This window comes from Athene noctua, chromosome 1 (assembly GCF_965140245.1).
Source record: "Athene noctua chromosome 1, bAthNoc1.hap1.1, whole genome shotgun sequence".
Lineage (NCBI taxonomy): Eukaryota > Metazoa > Chordata > Aves > Strigiformes > Strigidae > Athene > Athene noctua.
The window spans coordinates 105472317-105488447 of NC_134037.1; the positions used below are offsets into that span (position 1 = coordinate 105472317).

Sequence of the window (16131 nt, forward strand, 5' to 3'; positions counted from 1 at the left end):
GACACCCTTATCTCTAAATTGAAGAGACATGGATTTGACAGATGGACCACTCGGTGATAAGGAATTGGCTGGATGGTTGCACTCAATTGTGGTCAACAGCTCGATGTCCAAGAGGAGAGCAGGGACTAGTGGTGTTCCTCAGGGGTCAGTGTTGGTACTGGCACTGTTTAACATCTCTGTTGGTGACATGGACAGTGGGATTGAGCGCACCCTCAGCAAGTTTGCTGACAACACCAAGATGTGTGGTGCAGTCGACAGGCTGGAGGGAAGGGATGTGCCATCCAGAGGGACCTGGACAGGCTGGAGAGGTGGGACCCTGCAAACCTCATGAAGTTCACCAAGGCCAAGTGCAGAGTCCTGCATATGGGTCAGGGCAATCCCAAACACAAATACAGGCTGGGCAAGGAGTGGATTGAGAGCAGCCCTGCGGAGAAAGACTTGGGAGTAGCAGTGGATGGAAAACTGACTATGTGTAAGCAGTGTGCACTCACAGCCCAGAAAGCCAACCATGTCCTGGGCTTTAGGTTGAGGGAGGGGATTCTCCCCCTCTACTCTGATCTTGTGAGACCCCCACCTCCAGCTCTGGGCCTCCAACATGAGAACGACACAGACCTGTTCAAGCGGGTTCAGGGAAGGGACATGAAGATGATGAGGGGGCTGAAGCACCTCCCTTGTGAGGACAGGCTGAGAGAGTTGGGGTTGTTCAGCCTGGAGAAGAGAAGGCTCTGGGGAGACCTTATAGCGGCCTTCCAGTACTTAAAGGGGGCGACAGGAACGATGCGGGGGGACTTCTTATCAGGGAGTGTAGGGATAGGATGAGGGGTAATGGTTTTAAATTGAAAGAGGGTAGATTTAGATTAGGTATAAGGAAAAAATTCTTCACTGTGAGGGTGGTGAGACACTGGCACAGGTTGCCCAGAGCAGTGGTGGCTGCCCCCTCCCTGGCAGTGTTCAAGGCCAGGCTGGATGGGGCTTGGAGCAACCGGGTCTAGTGGAAGGTGTCCCTGCCCATGGCAGGATGCTTGGAACGGAATGATTTTTAAAGTCCCTTCCAACCCAAACCATTCTATGATCTTAAAGGTCTTTTCCAACATAAATGATTCTATGATTCTATATTTATGTTATTATTCAAGTCAGAGCATGAGTCCATATCCTGTTAGGAGATCTCCCACCAGCCTGTTACACTAAGGAAAGCACTCTGTCCCTTAGTACACCGTGCATTAACACAGAAGACAACTGGTCTGGTTTGGCAGCTAGTAATTGCAATAGCTTTAGCTTGACTCAAAAGCAGACTGTGCCATTTCTCTACCCTCTTTACCAAGGGAGGGAAAAACAAACGATTGTGGATCTAGAGGAAAACATTTTGCTCCAGAGTGAGAATAGCTGAGGGCAGTACAGAAATCAGCATATGGAGTAGGCTACCAGAAGCTGGATCCAGAAGCACTCAGTAAGTTTTTTTCCTTTGAATTAAGCATTATAGAAAAATATCATTTGAAACATGTGTTTTTTCTTTTTATTTTTCTCCTTCTGTTTATAATCATCTTCATTACGTGGATATTTGCTTAATATATACAACTCACCAAAAGTTAATTATCAGAATCCGTTCAGCCAAGTTAACAGGAGACAAGAAGCAAAGAGTGAGGTTGCAGAGAGAAAACAGCATGAGGACCTCAAGCCACACAAGTGATAGGCCTAGAGACTTACACCAACATCAGTGGGTCACATTATATGCAGGTTTTTAACACAAATCTAAAATGTGAGTGAAGCTCTTTGAGTAAGCTAATGAAAAGCTTTGCTTCTACTGCAGTCTCTCAGCCAAGAAACAGCAGAAAATATCTGTAGGATTCATTGGATTGAACAGAACACATAATCATCTCCGATTAGAAAGCATAGATTGTTTTGCTGCCAATCTAGAGGTTTTGAGTTCAGCTGAGTTAAGAAGTGAATGTATGCTAAAGTGTCTACAGGAGTAAAGTTTGAGAATCAAAGGAAATAGGTGTTCCTAAATCCCTTTGGCATTTTTGAAAGTTTCTCTTTATGTAATACATGCTTACAAGACCTGAGCAATCATAGAAAATTACCAGCACAACTTTTCGTTCTCCATTCTCAGTCTCACACTATTACATACTGCTTCCACACATTTGCTTACACATTCAAAATGCAAAGCAGCAAAGTATTGCATTTCAGATTTTTTTATGGAGCATCTAAGATATTGTTGGGCAGAAGAATTGAAAACAGGTCTTTTCCATAAAGAATTTTAGCTGGACAGCAACAGCAACTTAGGTTTGCTTCCCTGGAAAAACACTTACAACTAGTAATGGCATGTGTCAACAAAATACAGTTCTGCAATGAAAATAACCACAAATATCAAGCTAGACACAGCTCCATATCTGTGCAACAACTTAAAATATTTTGGTATGAACAACCACAAGACTGTAATTGCTATATCACTTATGTCCAGAAGAGGACTCCACTTGTCATTTAGAATACTGCCTGATGTATTTTTTTCTAACTAAAATCTATGATATTATTTATCTATGTCATATTATTATTAATCAATTTTATAGTTGAATTGCCATTGACCTTTATCCAATGTATATCCCAACATAAATAAGTAGGTTGGTTTATGTTTGTAAAGCACTTTGAAGATGAACAGCATCATAAAAATGCCATATATTATTATGCATTCACTTGAAACATCCTACATTTTTTAAGAAACAACAAGCCAATCAACTATCTACACGATGAACAGATACTATGCCTTCTACAGAAGAGTATGGGGAAAAACAAAACTAAACAGTATCTAAATGCTTCCAGACTTTGAGGAGAAAAATAATCATCTTTGGAAACAAATCAGTCTCTTTGTTCTATCCCATTTATAGCCCTGTGCATTCTGCAATGCATATTATTTGAAATTTAAACTGGTTTACAATGAAATGCAAACTGGAATCAAAGTGAGAGCTGTCTGTCCTTGTAAACAAACTCTGGGCATTTACATCTCTGCTTGCAAATCTATAGTGTGCATATATCACAATGATAAATAACATATAAATACCTATGCAGAATACACATGTTGACAGAGGATCCAGAATGGGAATGTCTAACCCTGTCGTTGCATTACACATGGCTACCTGAGCTAACCCTCACAGTAGGACAAGTGTGGCCACTATTAATTAGGCCTGCTGACAGAAATAACCAATTAGCATCTACAGAGTACCACATTTACTGGGTACATGACTTCCAAGACTGGACTGTTAACTGTGTATGGTAGTAAGGTGTGTCACAAAAATGTAATACAACTCTTTCAGAATTAGCTGAGGTCCACACAGTTTGGCATTGCAGGGTATGATGTCCCCAAAGACCTTTTCTGAACATTGACTTGAAGACAACTTAAAAATTTAATTTTCTTATTACATATATTTTTTCCTCCTTCTTTAAAATTCCTGCCAGCTTAGAGACTTTGCACTAGTGAGCAAATTTGAACACTCAGTTTTGACTAATTATGACACAAAGGCTGAAACTGTGCCATCTCTTCGTATCCAGACTCACTGCAAGGGCAGAAGTGCAGATGACCCATTGCAATGCGTTTCATTACAATTCATGATCTGACCCACAACATGGTATTAGCCCCACCTCACACATGTCAATTTATGTCACTCTATTACACCACATCACATATTTTCCCAAATCAACTGAAAAAAAAAAAAAAAAAAAAAAAAAAAAAGCCCCAGAGGAAAAAGACAAAGCTACATTGCACTGAGGAGCAGATTTTGAATTAATCACCAGGAGCAGGTCTTCAACAAACCTTCTGTTCTTCAGACCTTCTGAGGGCAGGTCTCCTGTGTCCTGCCAATGGCAGGAAAGGGGGCTAAGCTGTAAATTGCACAAATACTATTGCATTTGTGTGACCAAAATGTGAACTCTGCATTGGTCACTACAAAGAACATGGTGGGAAGTGCAAGGGAACTATGGGCCATTACGTTTCCCTGAGTTAGACTGCAAACATTAGCTGTGTGTATGACACAAAACATTCTCTACGTCTCTAGAAACCACTCCTAAGATACTCACAATGAAAATCACCCAAAGTTTAGGGACCGGAAAATATAGTGGGGTGGGGAGGGGGGGGGGTGTGGGGGGGTGTTTAGTCAAACCCAGTTTTAGTACTGCTGACCTAATACTTACTAAATCAATAAAAAAACATTAATTTGAAAGACATGCTTTTAAGACCCAGCATCCACTTACTTTTACTGCAGCCAAACAGGTTGTGGACATCCAAATTACTAGCATCGGGAACACAGTTGTCACATTTCAAGCCAGTTACAAATTGTTTACAAACACACTGTCCAGTAACAAGATGACAAGTTCCACTAATGGCTCCTGCAGGATGACAATTACAGTGCTGACATCTATAAACAAAAACAAATCAAGGAAGTGATCAAAACACATTAACACTTCAGTTAAGCACAGTAGGGTTATGTTTAAAAGATTCTTGGTAACATAATTAAAAAATCATAAACAGTTCAGTAGCGTGAGACACGGTAAAAAAATCTATTAGCCTGATCAAAAAAATAAAATTACAAAAAAGGTTCCTATTATAAAAATAAACATTAACATCTCAATGCTAGAATAATATTCTAATTTCGACAAAAACTCCTTAGAACTAAATAGCTTTTATATACACTGATCAATACACAAACTGGATAATAATGTTTGGTAATGACCACATTATGCACTCAGTCCTGAAACCTTTCTTGCGGAACTGTAGAGTTCAGTGATACATGTGTAACTTTCATAGGTTTCTGCACAAAATGTGCAACCTTCAAACTTAGAGGAAGCTAAGGCTTTTGTTGAAAAAGAAGTCAATTAATAATTTCTTGTTCACAAAGGCAACTTGAAGTTGAAAAAAATAACACACTGCAAATAAAGGAGAATGAAGACAAAAACCGTGAGGGAAAAAACCTCAGATTAAAACAGTGAAAGGAAACAAAATAGCAGAAATATAAATATTATAACAGAAAGCACATTCTCTTTGCAGGGTGATGGACAAAAATGAAATAACTAATATTTATTTAAATGTGTGAATTAAATTCTAATTTAAAAGAACAAAAAATTTAAAAGCATTGGTATCACACAAATGACACATTTCAATTCTGTAAATCTCTCTTGCATCACTAGAGTACTTTCAGGATTAGTTTATGCTTTGGCTTTTGCATGTGAAACCTCTCATGATCAACTTGTTTTTCACCTGATATAGTATTTCCCCACTGATATTCATTTACAGCAGGGACACCAATGTCAGATTATGCAAATATTCAAAGACTTGGAACATCTTAGAAGTTAAGCAAAGCAATTTTTTCCTTACTGTAAATACTGTTCTGCTACCTACTGCAATACAGGATGCCATTGTTAGTCCTAACAGAAAGTCAACAGTGGCAAATTAAACTTTGTACTTTAGATTGTAATTTCACTATATTTTAATTGTTTCAGACTAGAAGAGTTTTGAAGAAACCTGGACCAGGAGAAAATGTGGGACTGTACAGTGCAGCTAAAACATACTGGGCAATCTACACTTCACTCCTCTTGCCTTCAGCTGGAAAAGTCCGATTATCAGGCATAAGCAACATGAGCCTTGAGGGTATCTTAAATTACTCCAGATGCTAGGTCCCAAGATGATCAAGCAGCAAAAAGACCTTGAAGAATTCCAAGGGAGAGACAGTAATGCCATGTCCCCTTTGCTCTGGTAACCCTAAGATTAGACAAGAGTTGTTGATTTATATTTTGCTGATCTTTCCTTGTCCAGTTTCACCAGATCCAGGGAAATAGGTGGTGGTGACTTTACACAAGTTACTTGGCCATTTTCCCAGTCATCACCATCGCCTTGGTCTATCTCTTTCTATCTATATGTAGGCAGAAATAAAAGTGAGTTCAGTTACGGTTTAGGTATTGGTTTTTTAAGGCAAGGGAGAGAGGAGGGGAGGGTGGAAACTGTTTTCACATTAGGACACTAAAATTGAGGTCAATAATCAGTGAAATAGACATTAAATGTGACAGATTTTTAAAAAAGTTTAAGAAAACTCTTCACATACATTTGCTACCCATTACAGAGCTCTGCTGTATTACAGTTCCTTTACTCCACAGCAGCTCATGCTGTGTGATCTCCTGGGTAATCATTCAACACCCTTAAAAAGGCTGATAAAAGCTAAAGCTGCAAAATAAGCTGCAAATTTGTTTTATGGACTAATATCCTTTTGGGAATAAATAAAATACATTCTCTCTTGGAAACCACTATACTGTAGTTTGCTCTCTTTTATAGTCAAGAGAAAAGGGCAATTTTTTCAAACTGTGTTAAGTCTTTTCATCTGTAGACAGTGCATCCAAATCCCCCTTCAAATAGAGGTTTTGTTTAGACTACTTAAATATCATGACTAAAAAACCCAATTTAGTTAGAGAAAAAAAAAAAAAAAAAACAAGACAGAATTATTTGCTCAGTAAGACAGTACTTTATTATTTCATAATTTAATTACATGATAATATTTAGTACATATTTAGTTGAGGGGAGAGGTGCTAACAAAAGCATCTCAATGGATAAACAGTAAAAGACAAACTTCTCTTACCACTCCTGTATATTACTGCACCTCTTACGAATAAGTGTCTCCTGAGTATTCCAGTTTTCATTATCATTCACACATGAGACAATCAAACTCATATACATACAATCTCAATAATAGTTTTCAGTGCCTGGCAGGGTGGGGATGCTTCTTCCTGCTTGTTGCATTTTCCTCTAGAAAAAGTGTAGGCTCCCTACCTCCACCTATACTGAATTAGGCTCCAGATCCTGCAGACAACAGCATACATGACATCATATTCTGTTCCACAGCATTACACATATATTTGTGTAATAATATGCATTGTTTCCTTAAACTGCAGAACACTAGAACTGCCTTTGTTGTTATGCATAGTTCATGCTTTTCAGTCAGGATTAAGAATTTGTTCCATTAGGGATTTTTTAGAAAATAACTAATTGTTTGAAACTTTTAATCATGTAAAAAATATATTCAGCATTCTTGTTAAATGTTACTTCTTCAAGATACTCTGAGTCAAATACATGTGAGTTTTATTAAAACAGAATTGTATATATCAAGGAAAACAGACTTTTAAAACATGGAAAGAGAAATGTCAGGCCAAGATGAATTGCAATATTGATTTTGTGAGGATAAATGGGTTTTGTAATATTAATATAGAGAAACCTTTATTACATTGACTCTCTAGGTGCAGTTAGAGCCTCTCCAGCAATCTGTTTAAAATCTTCATTTTTCATCCTTATGGGAAAACCTCACTTGCTAAATGGATTTCATAAACAGTAATCTGTCAAGATATATATATATAGATAGATAAACAATTTGTGATGTTCATTGACTAGTTCATTATAGTAAACAATACAGAGGTAAAGCATTTCAAATGTGTACCAATGCCCACAACCATTAGAGATCTGTTCAGATCGCTGCAAACACCCAGTATTTCTAATTCCTTGCCAAGGAAATTTTCCTGCTTCATAAGCCAAAATACATTAAAAAACATGGAGTTCCTCTTTTATCTCAAACCCCTCACATAATAAATCAGCTCACATATGCATTCCTAAGACTGGGAGAATTTTAAAGCCTCGCCGTCTCTACATGTCACAACTTTTGCTTCTCTTCTGGTATTGTGCCAAGACAGATATGTCTTTGCCACTACACATAGCTCAAACCCTTTTCATTCTGTAACCACAGAGTCTTTAAAAGACACTTGAAGCAACCATGGTTTAAATGACTTTGCAACTTTATAGAGGAAGAAAAAAACCCTATTACTCTTTTAAAGAAGATATTAACAGTTAAAGAAATGGATTAAAGTAGATTAACAAATAAAGACTTGGATTATCATTTTCAGTGAATAAATATTTCTGCCTGAGGAACAGAGGTACATTGCCCAAGTGGATGATAACCAAAAGGAAACCAAGCATATATAACACACGTTAATCATGTTAATGTACTACCAGAGCAGCCTTCAATACTGTCATGAGGATTAAGTAGTATTAAGGCATTAAAACCAGCTCTCTAAATTCCAGAATTGTAAAAACTTTCCATCTTTACATCAGGATCTGGATCTAGAGAATTCTAGATATTTCCGTATTTTGAATTTCGGAAGGCAGCTCAAAATGCAGGTAATTGAAGGCCAATATCTAGCTCAGGAAATCTATTGTTTAACACAGACACAAACCTCTCCATTACCCGCTAAAACTGAGGGGAAAAAGAAATCTATTACAAGTAACAAAAAAAATATATCATTAATAGTAAGGAAATTGTATTTAAAAGGGAACTTTAATATTACACAGATTTTATTCCTTACCATTAGAAATGACAGGAAGTGAAAATAGGAAGTCCTTACTCCTACAGATTACTTTATGGCCATTAGCAGATGCCTCTGTGACCCGCCACACTAAAAAATAATTTAAAAAATCTCCTAATGAGTGACAGCAGCATAAAAGTTAAAGTGAAAAATCTGCAGAATAATGTCAAATATATGCAAGATGACACTGATAATCACTGCCTAAAAGCATGTCTACCCCACAGTAGCTGGGGGAAAGGAACACAGGGAGGAGAATGTTGTACAGATTTTGCTTCTGCCTGTGTTTGGTTTTTTTTAAAGGCAAAAATACTAAATATAACAAAACATTTTAATACCATCAGTCTGCATGAAAATATGATAGCATTAGAGTTGTGCAATCTTTCTGAACGATGTTTAAAAGGAAATTGGGATTGTGGGGATTAAGCAAGAAATATGATCCTGGAAAAGAAAGATAGAGCAAGAGTTGAAATAGCAATGCACTACCTATAGATAGATTTTTCCTCTTACATTCCAGGGAATATATACACGTAATTTCAGTGTACCTAGAGGCCCCAGGCTACATTAGACAAACAATGTACCTTGTGGCATATAACTAAATGCTGAAAAAGAATACACTACTTCAGAAAAAACAGTTTTTGAAGAGGAAAGGTGCTGTGAATATTTCTACTGCTGCTGCTGCAAGAAATTTGGAAAGACAGGTATATCTGTATATTTTTACTTTTTTTTTTTTCCATTAAAATATCTTCCTGAGATCTTCAAAAGCATTCACTGGTTATAAGAATGCACATTACCTGCATATTAATAGTCAGTGATTAACACCTCAGGAACCAACACATCTTACTGAAGATGCAGAGGAAACATACAGAAACAATTACCAAATAGTTATAACATTAGATAGCATTAGTATTACACAGCTTTCATGTCGTTTCTACTTAAATCTGTGGCAAAACTTCTATTTCCTTCAGCTGATGAGAGCACAGAGGGTTGTATAACATACCACACATAAATCAGAGTTCACACCTGAATTCAAAGGATTAATGTAACTGGAGACCATCTTTCCATTGTCACTAAACCTTTGAATGAGGTGCTATGAGGAAAATGTGACAAGGAGGTTATAAGTGACCTGTACAAAAGAAACACTCACCTCCCTGTGACAGAGTCAAATCCAAAATAAAGTTCTTTGCAACGTTCACATGTCCGTCCCGTTACAGAGGCATCTTGGCAAATGCATTGGCCAGTTACTTTATCACAGATCTGATTCACTGAACCAGCTGTGTGGCACAGGCATGGCAGACAGCCAGTGACACTGGATGGAGAAAAATAAAAACCTGGAAAAGAAAGGGATTTTGAGAACAGACAATATGCAAAAAGTGAACACAGTAAGATTATTATTAACTTGTATATAATCAGGGATGAAACAACAGAACCGAAGTGTAGGCAACACACAGCATCAACTCAAATAAAGCAATATAGTTCTTCTGCAGAGATGAGCTTCTAAACCTTCTCATTGGCCCTTTGTAAAGCTATTACTCATCCTCCAGTTGCCAACTCCAGTTTTTTATTCCGTCTCTTCAGACTTTATATTAAACGGAGAAAATGCAAAATAGGGGGAGTACATTAATGTGTCTGTGGGGAAAGTAAAGACCCAAGGACATAAGAGGTATTAATGAATGCACCACAAGCAGTAGAAACAAAAAAATAACATACAAGAACAGACATTTGTCCGTTCTAGTCTGGGATCTCATCTCTGACAATGGCCAGCTGCAAAACACAAGAAATACACTTCTCTTAATCCTTCCCAACCAGTGGTTGGTTTAATCCTTGAAACATGATGATGTTTCTTAGGAAAAACTACATTTGATGAGCATTCTCAGGTCTATGTAAAATTTATATTTTACTCCTCCTCAACAGCGAGCTTGTATCCTACAAAAATACATTTACAGAAACTAATAAACTGATGGAAAAAAAAGTTAATCTGCTATCAAAAATCTTTCATTCTGAACCCTATCCTTCCCTTCCTATATTATTTTCAGTTATGATTTGGGGCATTCACGTCACCTTCCCCACAGTATATCTGGTAAGCTTCTGCTATACTGTCTTTCATCCTTTGCCCTCCAAGCAATCGTTATCTATGCAAATCTCTAACACATTACTGATAAATGTAGTTAGAGTTTTTACACCTCTAAGTTGGTCATTGAAGAACTTGCCTGTTATTCACAGCCTCACCTGAAATTCCAAACAGAAGAGCTTTTACACACTTTTTAATGATGCCTTACCACTTACATAATCCATTTTGCTATATATGGACTTATTCCATTCTTACTAATTTCTTTTCTGTATGTCTGATCAAAAGACAATTCAAGTAGCAGCAAGCCAGTAAGAAATACAATTACATACTTTTCCAAAATTATCTTCTATTTTTACCTGATTATTAATGGATGTTTAACGGTTTTTCACACAGATTGCTCTGCTTGACTTTTTTTTTTTTTTTTTTTTTTTGGTAGTACAGTTGATTAAAAATGTAGCAACACATGAGAGTTCTGCAAATGATGATGGTGACACAGTATTAACCATTTCTAGTCAACTGCAAGTACCTATCTTTGAACATTAATCCTAAAATAGGGCCACTGACAGGAGTTTCTATCTCAGCTGGTTACTATTAGTTTTTATTGCACAACTTCAATAGGAGAATTTCAACCGTTACTCAGATACACAGTATTTGCACGGACTTCTCAGACTTCTCTCTCTCCAGATAAAGTTCAATCAGTTTCTTCTTAGTCATGTTCTCAGTTACTGAATCTTTTTTGCTGTCCAATAACTTCCTGATGTCCTGCTTTATAATAAAGAGCCCAAAATTGTATTGTAACATGTCATATCACCCAAGACCTTATTATTTATTTTGTCTACAAGAGATAGCTTTATATATACACCCCTAGGGTGGTATTCTCTGTCTTTGCAGCACAGTTGCGCTGTGAGCTCATATCCAAATAGCAAAGGAACTAAACAAATTGAAAACATTAGAATTTTACTGCTCAAATCTTTGTTCAAGTTTAGCCTCTGGTCCTCAGTGAGATAAATCTCAAGTGGACAGTGAAGTGATATCAGTCTCCAGTTAACATACATTCACATCATAAAAAACCATGCTGTTGGCACTTTATTCCAGAGAGGCCCCGAACTGAGCCACCACAGAGACTGAATAGCTTGAAGTTATTAGTGAGGCAGCATGTATTATCTCATACTGCAGTTGTCTGCGCAGTACAGTGCCCATCCTGTGCATAAATAGAGGAGACCATTTCCCAGCAATGTCACTCTTGAGCACAATGAATGACTCCACTCAAAGAACGTAACAGGAAGATAGGAAACAAGTTTAAGTCTGGACTCCTGCAGAAGGTCAAAGCACTTCTTCAGGACCCAGTTTATAGTTGCAGTAAATGATAAGCACTCAGGCTAAAACAGATCCTTGTCCATCTGAAAGTTTGTATTGAATTAATGTCTAAGAAAAGACTATAGTGGGTAAATAAGCACATATCTAGAAAATAAATTCATTTTATCTGAGTAGGATTAATCACTATAGCATATATTATTTTTGTCCTAGCAGTGAAATTCATAATTATTGAGTCTATACCTTAATGTTAAACATCTTGGCTCTCCTAATGTCATACTGTCTAAACCTCTGTAGAGCAGTGAAGGATCTCATATTTTTTGAGAATCTTTTAGAAATGCTCTAAAAGTTTAACTAAGTTTCTGGATACTACCACTATTATTATTTTTCTTCAAAAGTAGCAAGTTAAAGTATTCTTTTAAGTAAAATTGAAGGATAGGAAAACGGGAGAAAGTCCTTCCCCCAACTAATGTAGAAATAAATTAACATGATTAAACATAGACAAAAAGAGAAGAGATACTGGATTACAAATTCATACTGTTTGTCATAACCACTATTATTTAGTTCCACCACCTAGAATTTGGCAGGAAAGAGTAATAAACAACTTAATGCAAGCTTAATTTACAGCAAGGTTAGAAGGGCTCATAAAAGCTGCTTTATGAAGGATCCACTGTTGTGTAATAGAGCCAATTTCCAATTTTAAGACAGATACTGCAAATCTTTACAAGATCTACCTATGTAACTAGTATTATGCGTCTTCTTTTTCAGATTTTTTTCCCATTCAACCATAACTGATCACATTTCCCAATCAAACATAGTCTTCAAAACGAAGAATAAGAGTCATAGCAAAGTATTCAGCTTCCTTTTTACTATTATTTACTATTATTATTACTTATTTACTATATTACGTACTATTTCTCCCTCTGTGTAGTTCATGGAAAAGAAACAGCCAAACAATTCCTTAACACTTTTACATGCTTACCAACTATGGCAATAATGCTCATTTCTTAACCACAGTCTGTGCTTCAAAATGCACAGTTAACAACACTGACAACGTTGTCACAACATAATTCCATTTTTCTGGCCAAGAAGAGAGGTAATACATACACAAAAACTCAGTATTGGTGCCCAGCCACACATCCTACATGCTGGTTTTACATCTTTGCCATACTACATACTGCTCCATGAAAAGCTGGGGTCACCAAGTAAAGAACGTTGTATTTTTTTTTTAACAGCTTTGCTGCTCTAATAACAGGATCCAAGACCTGTGTTGAACAGGATTTGTATGGCAAAAATCCCAATTGGTGTGGCAACACAGTCCTGGAATGAGGCAGAGACAAACTGTTCACAACCATTTGGTAGCTGAAAAGATCAGTTTTCTACCACTGCAACCTAGGACATCTCCAAAGCAATTTTATATACAAGGTAAAACTGCTCTTCCATTTGGTTTCATGTTAGAACCAAGTGTTCCTCTCTTTGCATACACCATTACTTAAAAAAAAAAGTAAATATACAGAATTCTACTAAAAACGTTACTTGTATGAGAACAAACTGGAAGACAGCAGGTCATGGGTACAGCCTAATAAATGAACACATAGCTGAATGCTCCAGAAAAATCTCATTATGAAATAATTTCCCGATGTTACACCCAGTTTGAATTTTTCTCCATTGGCAACTCTTCCTGCATTAAGATTTTGGTAACTTTTGGAAACCTCTCAAATTTTATCAAAACACACAGAAGATATGCCACAAGGGGACGTTATTTTAAATAACACTAACTATAACAAACTTAAAATCACACAGAAAAAAGTCAAAAAAAAACCAAACACAGAAAAATGTATGACCTGTGTTTTGACTAAGGCAACTTTGACCACAGAGTTGAAATATCCCAACAGCCTAAGAAGTCCTCAGTATGTTTTTAGGGGTGCCAGTTTTAATTAATGGTGTGCTTTTAATTAGGCTGTGTTTGCTACATGTACACTTGGAGTATATTTTCTTACCTTTGTCCCAAGGCAAAGCTATAGGACATGTTCAGAGTACTTGAAACCATTCACCTTCACAGCAGTACTACTAGCAGGTTATACTCACTCTCCTTTGGAACATACTAACAAAGAATATTTATATAAAAGTTAGATATACTAAATGTCTAAATGAGCTCACACTGCAATCAACACGAAAATGTCGGTGAAAATACTATAGGAGTACAATGCTTTTACAATGATAAGGATTTACACTTTCCCCTGCAGAAGAGAGCTCAGTGTTCAGCACACACATGCTTATACTTACTTAGAAAATTTAAAAATAATTCTTACAGCAAGATTTTTTAATTTTTACTTTTTTTAACAGGAACTATTGTGGAAGTATTCCTTTGAGTGCCATGTAAGCTTTTCTACAAACCAGTCTGTTCATACTATCAATTAAACCTTTTTAAACCATTTAGTTCTGCATAAACCCTGGCCTTTCTTTTTCAAGGACAAGGGCGGTCACTGACTCAGGAAGCCTTGACATCACTCCTCTGCCGATCTCTGATTAAGTGGCTGCTGTAGAGGGTTAGCAGGTCAAATAGCACTGGAGGAGGAACTAAGAAAAACACAACGCTGCCTTATTTATTAGTATATGTACCTAAAATAATTTAAATGAAAGTATTTTTAAAAATACTTAATGGAGGTTAAGCAGCTTTTTTAACCTCTGTTCAAATTATTGAATGGCATATTAAAACCAATGGAGCTATAATGTACCTTTTAATGTGACCTGCTATTTTAATAAATTGCATATGTATTTAACTTGAACTAAATCTATCTGTTTAATATTATTACTAAGGGTAGGTTAATATTACCTACAGTTTCACTTTACCCACCTACTTTTTAAAACAAAAACATTAAAATATAACCATAGAGCTTCCCACTTACAATGCACACTTAAAGTCTGCTTATAGTAATATGGTACAAAATCTTGAACTGATACGTAGCAACTGCGGTATCACCTACTTGTAGGACCAAACTGTACGCAGTCCTTGTGAAAGCCAGCACATCCTCAACACACCAAGGCAGGTGAATGCTTTTTAAGTGGCATGTTTGTCAGCCCCACCAAAGTTTAAGCAACCATCTCTGTGCCTCCTGTCATGCTCACTTTTATGCATGAAGCACCCTTCCTGAAGAGTTTGCAATCTGACTTCCAAATCCACATTTTTATTACAAGGATAGCTGCTGTTCATCAAAGAATGCTAGTTTACATCTTATTTGGTGAATAGGCCATGACAATTTGTGTATTTTCGCAGTACCTGGAAGAACTAGTTTTAACCTTATTTTGGTCAAAGCTGCAGTAATAACACAAATTATACAATCTCTGGCAATGGAATAAATATTTGATGGCCATCAGGACATTAATACTTTCTTCTCGCTCACACAGTTACGACAAAAGGGAAAAATAGTTAATAATAATGTCAGAGACACGTCAGACATGAAGGTGCCTAAACACATATTAAAAAGCGTAGAAGCTATGATGACATCCAACAAAGCAAAACTTACTACACCAAATAGATCGTCTTCCAGTTTCCTTACCTGGTTTACACTCATTACACCTTCTTCCCTGACGCTGAGGCAAACATACACACTGTCCAGAAATGTGGTCACAAACTGTTCCTGCCAATGTGCCCAGAGCATCACAGTCACAACGCTGGCAGCCGAGGAGGTTGCTCATGCTGAGGTTGTACATATGAAGCATGCACCGACTGCACTGAAGGCCAGTTACACCAGCTTTGCAAGGACACTGTCCTGTTGATTTGTCACAAAGCAGAGAGCCATCTACTGTACCTGCCTTATCACAGTTACATGGCAGACAAACAAAGGAAAGATTTTCCTGTACTTTGTGGTAGCCATCTAGGCACTGGTTGCATTGTCTTCCTCCAATGTTTGGTTTACATGCACATTGCCCTGTCTTCGCATCACACACAGTTCCAGAAAATGACCCCGCAACGTTACATTCACAAGCCTTACAACCAGTTACATCCAGCCCATAAAAGTTGTCCATGCACGTGTCACAGTGAAGCCCTTTCACTCGTTCTTTACAACTGCACTGCCCAGAGAGAGGGTTGCAGAACTGGTTCACTGAGCCGTGGCTGTTGCACCAACAAGGCTCGCATCCATCTTCATTAGAATATCTGAGAGCTTTAAAACCAAAATTGCAACTATCACACCTAAGACCTGGAAAGAGAAAAGGTATTAATAAGAAAAGCTGAAAAGCTATTCATTTTAATTTTAAAAAAGGATAAGTACACTACACTTGGGAAAAAAAATAAAGAGAGAAAGGAAAGAACCAATATTCTCCGCTAGCATAATTAACAGGAATGACAGGGCTGCACAAAT

General features: G+C 37.2%; 1 protein-coding gene across 7 annotated transcripts in view; it reads right to left on the reverse strand.

Annotated features, from left to right (window-relative positions):
• Window positions 1-16131, reverse strand: part of USH2A (usherin) — a 392395-nt gene that overhangs the window by 307802 nt on the left and 68462 nt on the right. For all 7 annotated transcript variants that reach the window (XM_074897210.1, XM_074897211.1, XM_074897212.1 and 4 more), the window contains 3 exons: window positions 15328-15969; window positions 9530-9713; window positions 4243-4406 (listed from right to left, as the gene is read on the reverse strand). In XM_074897210.1, coding sequence (XP_074753311.1) covers window positions 4243-4406; window positions 9530-9713; window positions 15328-15969 — 990 coding nt within the window. The remainder of the gene's footprint in view (window positions 1-4242; window positions 4407-9529; window positions 9714-15327; window positions 15970-16131) is intronic.